Raw genomic sequence first — 14963 nt, forward strand, 5'->3', positions numbered from 1 at the left:
TAAAGCTCGGCGTTCAGGCTTCTTGTCAGGGTACGTTCGGCGCTGCAGTGTTATATTTTTCTGTTTTTTTTCTACTAAGAGGATAGCACAGCACCAACAGATATTCTGAAAATAGACGTTCGTAAGACAGGCGCTCTATTAATATCAGTGTTGCGTTTCAAGAGTTTGGTTTAAATATTACATGTAACTAACAAAATACATTTTCAAAGTCACTGTTTAATTCATGTATAATTATGTATACATTTACTAAATATATCTAAAAATGTCTCACACGCAAATGAGGGCGTCAATAAAAACGAATATTACAGTATGGGTTTTCTTTCTAATATTTAAGTTTTCAAACAGTGTGGCGTTTTTGCTTGCAAGGCCATAGGCTGATAAAATGCTTGTGGGAGGGGTGAACAGTCGTTCGTTTAACTTTTTAGGCCTACAAAAGTTGCAGCTTATTTAGAGGCCTATCTCCCGTGGTTTCTACCTTGACGTGGTCTTTTGGACTGGTAGAAAGGCACAAGTCAACACTATTAAGATCCCAAATGAGTATTTTTCAAAATGTACTTGGACAATTTGACACAACTTACTTCCTAATTAATTGACGAGATAATAATAATAATAATAACAAACTTCAGACATCACCCATGGCCTGGGTTTTGATGTTAAGTCAAATACCATTCTATCCACTTTAAAATCTATAATATACAAGTAATACTGCTGCATAATCGATGTATGGCAATACTGATAATATAAGGTTCTCATTGCAGTGTATTATTTATATAAAACGAAATATCTAACATTAATCTATATAAGGGATTTCCCACAAAAGTGAAAAGTGATCTTCAATTAGCAAACAAGATCCATTAAGGGCTATTCTCAATCACTATAACTTTAATACTCTTGCTTAAAAATGGACATTTTCATTGTCCACTCCAGAATGAGCTAATTGATGCTGTTTGCAGGTTTCTCTGTAGATAAATGTTTTCTCACAAAACCTGCAGGAGTATGGTCTCTCCCCCCTGTGAAGTCTCTCGTGACCAATACAGATAGCTTTTTCCATAAAAATCTTTTCACAATACTGGCATTTATAAGATTTGTGCCCAATGTGAATCCTCTTGTGGCGAATAAGTTCTTTCTTCTCGGCAAATCTTCTGAAGCAAAACTGACATTTCTGAGGCTTTTCAGATCCAAGTCCATGCTGCCGTTGGTGTGCATTCTTTCCCAAGGAGCTGATAAATTTCTTGCCGCAGTGCCGGCACTGGTACATGTATGGATCTTCTCCAGTGTGTGTCCTTTCATGTTCACTGTAGATATTGTATCTAGAATATCTCTCCCCATAGTGCTGGCACTTCAATGTGTTTTTCCCTTTATGTTCCGATTCATGAGTTTTCCAACTGGCTTTGTGTGGGAATGTTCTGTCACAGTACATGCAGTGATATCTGTAACTCAAGTGAATTTCTTCATGTCTTTTATAACGATCTGGAGACCAAAACTGCATAGGGCAATAGGAACAGATATAGAGGGTTCTTGGAGCATCACCTGCACATATAATTGTGTTGTTGGCATGAGTTTTATGATTATCCAACAGTGGCTTTCTTGGACTAATTTGAGCACTAACAGGATCCTTTTCTAAATTGGTGACATTCTGAGAATTTAATTTTTCTGTGATTGTTGATCCTGGGTTATCTGGAGTGAAAACAGAGTTCATAGATACTTTTAAATCTTGGCTTGTTTTGTCATTACCCTGGTGCATTTCATCCTTCACCTCTTGTTTAATGTGTTTTATGGAAATGTTAGAAAAATTCTCATTACCATCAAAAATGGTGTACAGGCCTTTGGTGTCCTGATTGTCTAGGCTATGAAAATTTCCCTCAACTGATATGTGCTGCTTACTGGTAACAGAACTATTTTTGTGGTCATTTGAAATTACATTAGGCCTGTACTGCCATCTTGTGTCCTGGATAACTCCATCAGTCTTGTCTGGCTTAGGCTGCCATCTGGTGTCCTGGATAACTCCATCAGTCTTGTCTGGCTTAGGCTGCCATCTGGTGTCCTGGAGAACTCCATAAGTCTGGTCTGTCTTAGGCTGCCATCTGGTGTCCTGGAGAACTCCATCAGACTGGTCTGGCTTAGGCTGCCATCTGGTGTCCTGGATAACTCCATCAGTCTGGTTTGGCTCAGGCTGTGTTCTGATGTCAGAAATGTGAAAACTAACGGGATAATCATCCGACTCATGCTGCCCTCTGGTGTTGGCAATGTCTGGACCAATGGAAACGTGTTGAACTGACTCATGCTGCTTTTCTGTGTCCAACCTTACAAAAATAAATAAATGAATAAAGATAACTGCTGAAAAAATAATAGAAATGAATAAAGTCACTTAATAGCATTACTATGCTGTGTATTGTTGGGTTGCTGTAATGACAAATCTGAAACAATTTAATAAATAATGTTGTGGAGTATGAGTATGTTGTGCTATGCAGTTCTGGACTTCCAATACAAAATGAATAAGAAAAATGCCCTTACAGAAATGGACTGAAGTCTTCATAGCCATCATCATTTCCAAGTATTTTTTTCATACATGGTTTAGAAAGAAGATCATTGTATTCGTAATATCTAAAAAGATAAGGAAGAAATACTGTTAAGCGACAAGTTAAGGGTAACAAAAATGAAAAAGAAAAAAAAAAAAAAACTCATAGAAATTATAAATTATACATCATCCACACACAAACTAAGTCCACATGCCAGAACTCCCACCAAGACCTGCAACATCCTCCAACCTTGAGTGACATATAGTGGAGGTCATGTGATCAAGGCTCTTTGGGGAACTGTTGAAATAATGCAGTATGGGTAGAAAAGATGTTGTCTCTTTAAAAACGAGTTTCTTTTTTATTTACATGTAATTTGTAGATGTATATTAAAGATGGCCGACTACTCACATGTCTATCAGCAGCTTTGCCAGCCTTTCACTGGTGCCATATTGTAGTTCGTCTTTTAAAATTTTCCATCTCCCTGTTTGTTGTCCAATATTAATAAAATTAGGAGGTAAAACAAGTTGAAGAACATCATCATGGTGGTTGTTTCTTCCCATTCTCTTTTTTTCTTCTCTAAGTTCTCTGTCCAGGTCTAGGCTCCAAGGATGCTGGGGGAAATACTTGCTGCCTTCCTTGAAACTGGTTTGCCTTTTGGGTAAATATTGCCCATTGTTTGGCTTGATATATTTTGATTGCCACACTTATTTGAAGGACCAAAAAGAGAAAAGATCTGAGTCAGAAAATATTCCAGATATAATAATATTTATCACAAATAACAGATATGAAAAAAAAAACACTTTTAAGAATCCGAGTTGACATTAATAATTTATCTTTTTGCAACTGTGTAAATGCATGGGATTTACCCACCAAAATGAATTTCTCTTGGGGGAAAATGCTATTTTCCCTACTCACATATCATTGCTCAACCTTTCCCTTGTATTAGACTTTTTCTTCAATTTTTTTATTTTTAAATAAGTTTTATATAGTTGACGCATGCTTTAGATGGCCTTAACTGGGTTTGGCACATATTTAAATTCATAACACAAAAAATGACAGTGTTTTGTCCCTGTGCCGTGACATTGTGAGTCTTAATAGTTCCAGACTAGGCTTTTATTTAATGGGATTTATCATCTTTCTGATCTGAATTAGAAAAATTTTTAATAAAAATTAAAACTTTTCAGAATACAAAAATGGCTGTGTTGAATTTTCAAACACATGGAGATAACTTTAAAATATCACTTCAAGGTAACAATAAACTATAATAAGAAAATTTAAACATGATAATGTGTATTAACTACTCACCACCTTGAATATGACTGTCCTCAGACACAGACTGTGACATGCTTCGTAAACTACTTAGTGGTATTTCATCTTCACTATCACTGCTAGATACCACTTGTTTCCTTCTACTACCTAATATGTAAAATAACAGCCTTCCATGATGATTGACAGAATTAGTTTGTTTACAATATTGCTGATTTTTCATCAGATTTTTCATGGTTCCAAGGAATTGAACTTACTGAAGTTTTAGCGATATATAGTTATCACTTGGAACGCAATCAGAACAGATGGTCTGTCAACTAGCTGATCTGAAGACTAAATATGGCAGACCCCACTCAAAAAGTAATGATGTTATTTACCGAATGGTCTCCCTGCCTCCACACATACCGTTGCTGCAGAGGCCTAGCAAATAAGCCTTGTAGCTGAGATTAAATGCATTTAACTGCACATCTGCAGATCATCTGTCTGATTGTACTCTTACTTATAAACAAAAATTATTTATATAACTGACAATAACCAAGTGAAATAACAAATATTGCAATGAGTGAATAATGTGAATGTAAACTTATGTGACAAACTGGATACTCACCATTTTGTTGATGAACTTCTGGGTTTATAGAGGGCACACTTATCAACTTGCTTAAGGGAATGTCATCCTCTGAATCACATCTCCTGGCCTTCACTGATAAGAAATGTACAGATATAACAACTGAATCACACAGTTAATATGCAAGGAATATTACTATTTACCACATTAAGTTTCTTTAGTAGCATTCAAAAATAAAAGACACTGGTAACTAAGCACTGCATACTAGGTTGAATTAAAAATAAAAAATTTGAAATACCATATTTCTTTGCTCCTGCCTTCTTGGCAATATAACCAATCTTCTTTCTCTTTTTATTTGGCATCTGAGTAATAATAAATGTATGATATTAAATCAAGGATTCTAACATTTGCAGCCACAGATATCAAATAAAACCAATACTTTTCTCAGGGCAGGGCTAGACACTAACTTTTATGTAACATATATTTGACCTGGCCGATTTTCAATCTAACCTGTCCAACAAAACCAATAATTTTTTTCTATTCATACCACTGAACTTAGTAAAAAAATAAGTCATAAGTTTGCTCAGACTTTGTTGTGCGACTGCATGTGTTTTTTGCCAAAAGTAGGTCACTCTTTTCAGTACCGTCTAGGAAAAGACAAAAAAAAAAAATGTTAGTATGTAACAAAAAATGATTTTTTCTCCAAATTTCTCATAAAACATAACCTGCCCGTTGGACAGACAACCCTGAAACTTCACCTGTCTGAGCTGAATTTTTACCTGTCCCGCGGACAGGGGGACAGGCGCTAATGTCCAGCCCTGCAGGGTAAAATTAATAAGAAATCATTTAATGACTGTAATGCTGATACTATACAAACATGTATGTGAGAGTCAACAATAAATAACTTAAAAAGCCTATCAATATACAATGATTGTAAGTATTAACAATCACAAGGGAAATTAATTTTATGGAAAATAATTTTAACAATGATTACAGTTCTCATTTGGTGAGTTATTTGATGCAGAAACTCAATGTACTGAGAATGGAGCAATCTTTTTTGAGCCCTGATATTCACCCTACTGAGAACATTGGCATATACTCGAGTGTGCATTGCAGAGGAAAACTAACATCCTTACATCCCGGACACACTTGCCCAAGCTCTTCAGAAATATCCAACAAAACAGATGTGTTACATTTGTTGGGGGCAATCTGTAGTATGTGATAGTCACTGTGCTGACAAAAATGAAACAAAAATTGACTAAATGCTTAACCTTCATTACAGATTCCTTATTTGCTAGGAATCAGATGTGGTCATTAGTATCTCTAGGGGACTATTCAGAATGAGAAGAGTCGAGTGTTAGCTGGTCCACAGCCTAAATATGGTGCACCCACATGAAAGAAAGACTGCTTAATAATGTAATGGTCTCTCTGCCTCCCCACGCATTGTCCCTCGACCAGTCAAATTGAGATGCAGGGATGACGTGTGGGGAGGCGTGAAAGAGGCGGAGAGACCATTACAGGATTAAGTGGCCTTCCTTTCTTCTAGGTCTGCCATATTTAGGATGTGCACCAGCTAGCACTCAGCTCTTCTCATATGTTCTGAATGGTCCCCTATAGGTAATCAGGAAAACATTTGTTTGGGTGCATAAGTCACCAGCAAGAATTAAGTACACTGAATATGAGTGGAAAATTACATCAGTGCACTTGTTTTGAAAAGGTGAAATACATGTATTGGAAATAAAGGAAAAAAAATCTGCTTTTCCTACATGTAAACCACTTCCATACCCACAAAACTTACCAGGGCGTACATAATTTTCTATGTATGTTTGTCATTTCTGTAGTAAATGTCCAAGCTAGGCTACTGAAGTACTGGCATAGTGAGTGGAAACCATAATAGTCCATCACCATCAATTAAAATTTACTAAAAAAATCAGCTTAATCCTAGAACATGTTGCTATGGCAACAAAATTTACGTAGGTTTCAATCACTTTTCGACAATCTTGCTAGTCCCAAGATTCATTGCTTCCAATGTTCCCTATAGAACCCAGATAGCAAAGAGTGGTCGCGCCAACGTCGGCCCGACGACTTTGCCTCCGTCGGGCCAACGTTGGCAGACGACGTCGGTTCTAAGTCGGCGTGTCCGGCGGCCCGCCGTTGGCCCACCGGTGGTCTGCCACCTTTTTGCCAACGTCGCACCGACGCTGGGCCGACGTCATTATGGATAAACGGCGGTCAGCCGCTGTCATGCCGACAATTTGTCAACTTCGCGCCAACGTCGGGCCAACGTCGTTATGAGCTATATTACTATCGGCGGTTAGCCGCTGTTATGCCGACCTTTTGCCGACGTCGCGCCAACGTTATTATCGATAACCGGCGGTCAGCCACTATAATGCCGACCTTTTGCCGACGTCGCGCCAACGTTGGGCCAATGTCGTTATGAGCTATTACTATCGGCGGTTAGCCGCTGTTATGCCAACGGTGCCACCTTCTTGCCAACTTCGCGCCAACGTAGTTAACCATCGTTTTACCACCGTTATGCAAATAATGCCGTTCTTTAATTAGCCAATGTTATTATGGACTCTCCATGGTCAGCCAGCTATGACTCAATTGGCGAACGTTGGCAATAGGGTAGCAGCGGCGTTTCTTCGTAATAACCCTCTCACTGAAGTGAAAAAGTCCCGTTGGCCTAAAAGATAATAATAATAACAACGTGAATCATGTTTTGTGAAGAAACATCTTTATAAATCTGAGTGAGTTAATAACGATAATTCAATTAGTTATTGAAAATAAATATTATTACTGATGCATCTCTAAAGATCTACTTTACAGATGTCATATATAATCCAAGCTTTCGGTCCCTAGGCCTTCTTCAGAGACATTAAAAAAATGGTGAAGAAAAACTCCTGGGGTATGTGGCGTCGATGATGTGTTAAAGGCACGCGATGCTGCAAAAGCGTCCTAAACGCTAAACGTAACATATAAAAAATCAATATTCATTTAAGAAACTATTGTCCCTACTGAGTCCATTATTCAGGGTGTTTAGTGTTCTAATACATTTCTGTACGACGATCCGTCTTTGCCTAGTGTCGTTTCCTTTTAAGACGGTGACGTGATGTCTTTAGCTGAGTGTTGTGTTGTCCCACAGGCACGAAGAGGTTTTTGTTGTTTATAGGGCAGCGGTGGTGTCTAATTCTGTCTTTTAATTTCTGCCTCGTTTCCCCGACGTACATTTGATGGCATTGTTAACATCATATCAAATAGATGACGCTCTGTGAGTCGCAAGATTTGCAGCATATCTTTGACTACGACACTACGCTGGAAAGAAGTGACTGTGGCCTTAATTCCCACACGGGACGAAGAGGAATGATGATGATGACTAAGATTCATCTGAGGAACTCTGCTGCGGCGCCTGGGCTGCTTCTCTCTCTGTGAAGAGAATAGAAAAAAAATTTAAAAACTCACACTTAATCTAATAAAACATACAAAATTCACCGTTAATATCATATGTTATTTCACTGATATGCAAAATAAAAAACGGCTAAGAAGACAACTGAAACCAAGCTTAAGGAATCTAGCATGATACTGATCCACGTTTCTCTAACTATTATTTTTTCTATTTGCGATGTGAAATGTTCTAAACTTTATGAGGTCAGGGACAGACAGGTTAGTTTTGTACGCTCCATTCTGGCCGCAACGAATCAACAATCCATGTTTCTCTATCGTATTATTGAACCGTTGGTTTCAGTTGTCTTCTAATGACTTATTTCCTAGTTCGCATCCAATCCACCCGCGCTTATTCGTAATGTTGCATATAAAAATGAAGTTGTTAATGTATACTTTGAAATGTAGACGAAATAATGTAATTATTTTCCAGGGAAGTGGTTACTCTGCTAAATATATTACCCTTCTTCTTCTCCAGCCTCCTCCTCCTACCCCCATCCCTGTCACTTACATGTATTTTAAGAAGAATAATGTACTAAATTCCAGAAGAGAGTCGCAGGCAAGAAGTAGGCTAAATTAATTTCTTAGTTGTTTACTACTTAATCCATTGATAGTGATGATATAAGTTAAACTACTGCATCTTACCATGGCAATGACACACTGAAGCACTTTAACTATATACACACATACCTTTCAAGTGTATTTTCTTGTGAGGATTGACTGCTCAACACAGGCGACAAATAGGTAGTAATGCATGATGGAAGACTATAAGAGAAATATGAGATACATATTAAGTGTGGCTTTGTAATGTGCACAAAATGTCTTGTCTAATTATGAGCCTAAACCAAAAAAGAAACATTATTATATCATACCCTGTGGGTATTTGACTAAACATCTTGAAAAAAATTCAATTTAAACTTGCCCCCCCCCCCCCTTCCTAAAAGAACCACCTCTGGATATTTTAGGTTAGCCTACTGAGGTCCATTTTTGAACAGAAAACCTGTGAAAATCTGAGTGGACATTATACCCCTTAATGCTAAACTCAGTTTGGAATGTATGCCATAAGGTTTATCCATTGTTAAACCCATGCTGACATTATAAGTTTACATGTTAGTATCATGCAGCCTTGCTATATACCCCTATTATATAAGCATTTCAAATTCAACTAGAGAAAATATAAACAATATATACTCCTAAGTACAAAAAAAAGTACTAGAACGTTGCTCATTCACATTTATAAATTGTCTATACATGAAATGTGGTAATTGAAATGTCTTTCAAAGCATAAAAGAATTTGAGCGGGAAAATCTTTTTGGCCGCCGGAAACCCAACGTCGCCCCGACGTTGGTTCAAAGGTGGCATGCAGCGCGCCAACTGCCTGCAGCTACGACTAACAAATTATTGACAGATTTGCTTGTTTTCGTTAATTCATCTACAACAAATAAATCTCCACCTATAGTACGAAAAACATAAACACTTTAAAGTAAATACTTACCTAACAATTTGGTGCAAAATACGGAAAATATGAAATAACCGTCAAGTGCACTTGCAACGATCTATGGCCGCTTAGTGTGGGTGACCTCGATTTGAAATTGGCCGCTTAGTGCAAATCGAGCACAGCTGGTGAGCCACCGTTATACCGACGTCGGGCCGACGGCGTGAAGCAGTCGTCGGCCCGACGTCGGGTCACCAGTAGTGGCCCGACGCACAGCTGATGAGCCACCGTTATACCGACGTCGGGCCGACGGCGTGAAGCAGTCGTCGGCCCGACGTCGGGTCACTGGTAGTGGCCCGACGTCGGCCCGACAACGACTGCCGACCGCGACCGTGCCGACCAATGCCGACGTCGGCCCGACCGCTCATTGCTATCTGGGAACCTCCGGACCAATGAACCCTTGATTAAAAAAACATGAGCAATTGAACCTTCGGACTATCAATCAAGACCCCCCCCCCCATTTACATGGGAACCTATCAGTACTAGTTTTTTCCAAATCCATGACTGTCACATGTACTGAACAACATGTGTTGGACATTTGGACAATGAATGCACTTCATCTGTGAAGTAAATTGAAACTATATACAAAAGCAATGAAATTTTCCATATGGTTTTATTGAAATAATTGAATCCAAATTAACATTGTATACATGGGCACCTATCATTTCTTAAATATGGAAGCATTGTCAACTGTGTATGTTTAGACATTAAGAAAAACCTAGCATGCAGAAATATCATAAGGACATACCCTTGAGGTGGTGTATTTCGTGAATTTCGTGGTATTTTGGTGTTTATAATTTAGTGACACGTACCATAACTTCACAAGACGATCTAGCTACGAACGTTAATTCAGAGGCCATGTAGTGACGTTTAGCCTTTTTAGTGTGCAGTAGTTTTTTTCTCCAGTATCTCAGAGTCCCAAGATACAAGGCTGGGGCCCCCAACTAACAATAACACGTACTGCATGTACACTGTATGCCCCACGTAGATATCTACTCCCAGTAGGCTGGTCGCCGAGGTCGGTCATCGTTTCATTGCAATATCAGCTGAAAAACAACAATTTTCCCAGTGCACCATTATAAAAAACAAAAGAATACTTACCCTAGTTTCAAACCGCGAGAGATGCGGCACAATATATCCGCGATTATACTGTGTTTGGATATATATCTATTCCGCCCTGAGCTAAATTCACCCCCAAGTATTGAAATAGGGTCACGTGTACTTCTATTCGTAAACAAACATGGCGGGCTCACGCAGAGGTACGAAGGGGGAAAGACATCTTTCTTGTGATATGCACACAGTAGAAGGTTGCAGAGAGACAGTAGACATAATCACACGTGTTCGCTGGGAAACTTTTAGGAACGCAGCTAAAGAATGGCTGAGACTTGGTGGCAGAGAAGCTGCTGCAATTCAATCAATTCGTGGAGATTTGGACAAGGAATTCGACGATTTGGAGCCCAAACCACGATGCCACTTCTCTTGTTACAGAAATATTACGAATAAAAAGAAATTGTCTCAGGCTACAAAAAGGGATGAGAAAGCTAAAAGAGAAGGCAAACATGCTGAAGAAGGTAAGATATCATATTCCATTATATTTTCAACTGAGCCCAGCTGATCTCCCATTTTTCTTATGAGATGGGCACTCTATAAGCATTTTAAAATCAGTTTAAAACAGTTTAAAATAAAAGCCCTCACGCTTGTCATGCCTATTACCAGAATCAATGTTATTATACACAATATACATTATTCCTGGGGGAAAATCCCAGTTTGCAAGACATAGAATATTGTTAAAAGTGAAGGCATGAATTAAAGCAAATTCTTTCACAGTCAATTCTACTTAAAACCCTGCTTTCTGGTGACTGGAAAATTGCATCATAATTTAACCTTTTTTGCAGTGAATTAACTTTTGTTTTTGATTCATGTAATTCAGGGCTTGATTCCTTGGTGATTCCAGTTGATTTTGGTGAGTACTCTTGACCCCAGTACTAGTTATATGTTTATGACAGTAGCTAGGAGAGATTCTTGTTGATATTGGTTAAATTTTTTTGACTGCATTCAGATTCAGACATATCATATACCAGCTGGGTTGATCCAACTATCACAAAGGAGATTCCTCAAGTATCTTCGGGGGCACAGAGTTGGACCAACCCAACTAGTATGAAAATGATGGATAAATCTGAATGCGGTCCAGTTAACGTTTATGATCGAGGCCTGCCCCTCTGTATATCCCATCAGTGAACAATCTAAATAGTGGAGTTCAAAAGACTTGGGTTTAACAAATGATTTTGTCCTGGGAAGATGGGCAGATGGAAGAGGATAATATATGCTTTTGCTGTTTTTTTTTATTGTTCAAATCTTTTATGTTGACTGTCCATGTTATTTTGGGTTTTCCTTAGACATATACACACTGTATGCTACTTACAAAACAATAAGCTACAATGTAATGATTACATGATTACCACTTTTAGGAATTGTTTCTTGTAACTACCCTTTAAAATATACTAGTTAGTAAGTAAATGGTATGTAATATGGTTGGTTACCATAGAAACCATCAGTCTGGGTAGATCACTCCAACTCTGCGTAGACTCTTTCTTAGTGCGATGCTGAACTAAATGACACTCCATTTTGTTTTCAACATAATAGTAAAATCACCAGCTTCTCTTTATTCTGCTAATTTAAACTGAAATCCAGGAAGAGGCATTTCATTCAGTTCAGTTGACTGCACTCAGCAAGAGTCCCTGTAGAGTTAGATTGATCTATATAGGCTGCTGGTGTCTATGGGAATGGGTCTTAATCATCAATTCTAAATAGATTTCATATTATAATTTAGAATACATATCCACTCATGCAGAGTCCAAAGCTAAAAAAGAAAATTGCACACAGGCAGGTGACCTTAATGTGACAGCGAGGCAATTCCTGGATGCTGAAAGCAGTTTAGCAGCAGCATTTGGTGGCCAATATAAAAGATGGACTGAATTGAGGAACCAGTTGAAGATTGGGCATGAAGATCTGGCAAAACTTCTTCTTGACAGGTGACTATAGTTTCAATACAGTAGAGCGAGTGTCTTGACTATTTGTTAACATTAAGTATAACTTAAATATTTAATATCATTTTTAATTATATTTAGGATAATAGATATAAAGTGAGAATAATGGTTATTATGATAATAATACTGATAGTACTAATGCATGATAATGATAACAAAAAATCATGGTATTCTGTATTGTGATAATGATATGGCAAATGCATGGCCATACTTACATGCACAACACAAGAAAAAGATCGGGACATGAAAAGCTAGAAAAGGTCAGTTGCAGGAAAATTGGGGAATATTAAAGCAAAATATATGTCCAGGTGATTAATATCATTGATCCATTGATAATAAATTATAATGATTTGTTTATGTTGGGGCATTCATTATATTGCAAAAAAAAAAAGAGTCATCAGTGTAGAGTGCCCACTTGGTGGACATGCACTTTTTAGCTTGATCGCTATTTGTATGAAATGGTGCAACTCTACAAAATACTATTAATAATGGTTGTAATAGCAGCATATGTGTGTGCTCCTGACCCTTGGTTTGTCCTCCCTCAGTTGGGGAAAATGGAAATGGGAAATGGAAATGGGAAAATGTCTTGGTTAAACTGATATATGGCTCTTATCATTCCAGCTACCATGTGTGTTCTTGCAGATGTGAAAGAGAAGATCTTGGTGTCAGAGAAGAGGATGAGTCACTTTTAGGTGATGTCACTGGTCAAGACATGGCTACCACCAGGGGGAAGCAGCAGTCAATCCAGAATAAAACAAAAGCACACAACCAGAATGTAAACATTGGTGTAGCTGATATTGCAGATAACAATTCTGATAATGAAGAATGTTTTGATGAGGATAAAGAGGACAACTGGCCAGTTCTCCATGCGGATGATGAGGATATAAAAAACAAACCGACGGGTACGAAAAGCATTTCTGCCAATGAGTTATGTGTGGAAAAGGATGATGAGAGAGAATCCAATGCTGGAAGGAGGACAAGTCTCCATGCAGATGTGAAGGGGGTATATATCTACATAAAAACCAAGAAGAATGAAAATGATGATGAGGTATACAATCCTGGTGAAAATGTCCCATTCCAAGTTGTTTCAAAGGATTCATTAAGGGAAAGTAAAAAAAACATACATGATGGGATACTAAACATAGAGGATATTATTAAGAAGATGAAACAAAATAAGAAAGATAAAGTTAAAGATAAGAAAAAGACTCAGCATTTCTGTCAATTCTGTGGAATTGTCTACAAATCATACAAGTCATGTGTTAAACATGAACAAAAACATATCAATCAAAATGTGTTCACTCGATTGAAAAAAACACCAACAGAAAAGCGAGACTTCATGTGTATGTATTGTGGTCATACATTTGCAACAAACTTGGCCTGTGAAGGGCACGAGAGAATTCATACAGGGGAAAGACCTTACAAATGTCAGTTCTGTGATAAGTCATTTTACATGGCTAGGAGTAAAGTGAGACATGAAAACATTCACACAAATGAAAAGGTTTACTTGTGTTACTTTTGTGGCAAGATATTTAATTCCAGGTCAAGTAAAGCAGAACATGAGACTATTCACACTGGAGAAAAACCATATAAGTGTCAGTTCTGCCAGAAAGCATTCAGAAATAGATGTGATGTGAAAGTCCATGAGAGGATTCACACAGGAGTAAAACCATACAAGTGTCAGTTTTGTGAAAAATCATTTAAGCAAAAGAATAAGCGCAAAAGCCACGAGCGAGTTCACACTGGAGAGAGACCATACAAGTGTCGGTACTGTGAAAAGGCCTTTTCACACAATGTCAACCGCAGACTGCATGAAAAAAAACACAGCTCACAGAACTTACTCTTAGCGTAGTTCTGAGACTTAGTTATTTTTTACTAACAGATCCATGTGTCTCTACATATAGCCATCACCTGCCTCTGTCAGCGTAGTTTTTTCCTGTTTTACATACGGGTAATAATAGAAAACATGGTGATAATAAAAACATCATCATCATATGACTAAATACAGTTTGAATTCAAAAACCAGCCTGATCAAATTATTGTTAACTGCGGACAGCAGGAAAGAACGCACAATTCAAAAATTCATTCTAAAAGTGGGTCTGAGGCTAAGTTGGTTTTTTATGGATACATCAGTGTTGGTTAATGTGTAGCCATCACCTGCCTCTGGAGGCACTGTCCTCTCCCTGTTTACCTTTCATCATAAACTTGACCAAAAAAACAACAACATTTTTTATTATTTTCAAACTTTCAGAAATGATTCATGTGATAAAATGCAGCTTGAGTTAATAAACAGACTGATCAGATCATTATTCTTAAAGTTATGATGTTATTTTGTGAAAATTTGATTTTTTTTACATATAGACAGTAAATGGAACTTCATTCTCAAGAGCTGTAAAAATTTTAGAGCTTTTATGAAAATATACCTTTTCAAACACCAGAAAAGAAGTTAAATCAAGTCAACTAAACAGTAAACACTGGCGGGCTTTGTCAATAATTTTGCCATTTGGTTTATTCAAAAAAATTGCACTATTGTGACATTTGACAGAGTTGCTTTGCATTTGTTACCTTTACATGTATATATCCTAGTATAAGTGTACCAAGTTGCAACTTGAGGTTTTTGTTGTGATTAAATA

At 37.7% G+C, this 14963-nt stretch overlaps 2 protein-coding genes and 1 long non-coding RNA gene across 11 annotated transcripts; 1 reads left to right on the forward strand and 2 right to left on the reverse strand.

The window, feature by feature from the left end:
• Positions 1–200: 200 nt before the first annotated feature.
• LOC106153551 (uncharacterized) lies at positions 201–10529 on the reverse strand. 5 transcript variants are annotated; one of them, XM_013527524.2, is made up of 7 exons: positions 10388–10529; positions 4649–4712; positions 4393–4485; positions 3825–3935; positions 2928–3222; positions 2515–2604; positions 201–2303 (listed from the first exon to the last, which is right to left on the reverse strand). In XM_013527524.2, the coding sequence occupies exons 2-7, from the start codon at positions 4710–4712 to the stop codon at positions 896–898; spliced, it is 2061 nt and encodes a 686-aa protein (XP_013382978.2). In that variant the 5' UTR covers positions 10388–10529; the 3' UTR covers positions 201–895. The 5 variants fall into 5 exon arrangements, with proteins under 5 accessions (XP_013382978.2, XP_086852511.1, XP_013382977.2 ...); XM_086996385.1 differs by lacking the exon at positions 10388–10529 and adding an exon at positions 10248–10333 and having other exon boundaries at positions 3828–3935; XM_013527523.2 differs by lacking the exon at positions 10388–10529 and adding an exon at positions 10248–10328.
• LOC112041822 (uncharacterized) lies at positions 7066–9592 on the reverse strand. The gene is made up of 3 exons (XR_015331250.1): positions 9287–9592; positions 8482–8556; positions 7066–7776 (listed from the first exon to the last, which is right to left on the reverse strand). It is a non-coding gene; the product is annotated as an uncharacterized LOC112041822 (long non-coding RNA).
• Positions 10527–14647, forward strand: LOC106153544 (uncharacterized). 5 transcript variants are annotated; one of them, XM_086996390.1, is made up of 4 exons: positions 10527–10857; positions 11208–11249; positions 12117–12318; positions 12955–14647. In XM_086996390.1, exons 1-4 carry the CDS (start codon positions 10527–10529, stop codon positions 14180–14182), a joined length of 1803 nt encoding a protein of 600 aa, XP_086852516.1. In that variant the 3' UTR covers positions 14183–14647. The 5 variants fall into 5 exon arrangements, with proteins under 5 accessions (XP_086852516.1, XP_086852519.1, XP_086852518.1 ...); XM_086996393.1 differs by having other exon boundaries at positions 12976–14647; XM_086996392.1 differs by having other exon boundaries at positions 12138–12318.
• The last annotated feature ends 316 nt before the right edge of the window (positions 14648–14963 follow it).

Source organism: Lingula anatina, chromosome 9, assembly GCF_051362555.1.
Source record: "Lingula anatina isolate TDL-2025a chromosome 9, LinAna3.0, whole genome shotgun sequence".
NCBI lineage: Eukaryota > Metazoa > Brachiopoda > Lingulata > Lingulida > Lingulidae > Lingula > Lingula anatina.

What these genes read in the sequence shown, in the direction of transcription:
- LOC106153551 (XM_013527523.2), bottom strand. Translation starts at nt 10,313, where the DNA reads ATGACCGACCTCGGCGACCAGCCTACTGGGAGTAGATATCTACGTGGG. An exon ending in GGCAGGAGCAAAGAAATATG is followed by an intron (nt 4,486 to 4,648) that starts GTATTTCAAATT and finishes ATTTCTTATCAG; the next exon opens with TGAAGGCCAGGAGATGTGAT. An exon ending in GAAGACTTCAGTCCATTTCT is followed by an intron (nt 2,304 to 2,514) that starts GTAAGGGCATTT and finishes TATTTTTGTAAG; the next exon opens with GTTGGACACAGAAAAGCAGC.
- LOC106153544 (XM_086996390.1), top strand. Translation starts at nt 10,527, where the DNA reads ATGGCGGGCTCACGCAGAGGTACGAAGGGGGAAAGACATCTTTCTTGT. An exon ending in GGTGATTCCAGTTGATTTTG is followed by an intron (nt 11,250 to 12,116) that starts GTGAGTACTCTT and finishes ATTATAATTTAG; the next exon opens with AATACATATCCACTCATGCA. An exon ending in GCAAAACTTCTTCTTGACAG is followed by an intron (nt 12,319 to 12,954) that starts GTGACTATAGTT and finishes TTATCATTCCAG; the next exon opens with CTACCATGTGTGTTCTTGCA.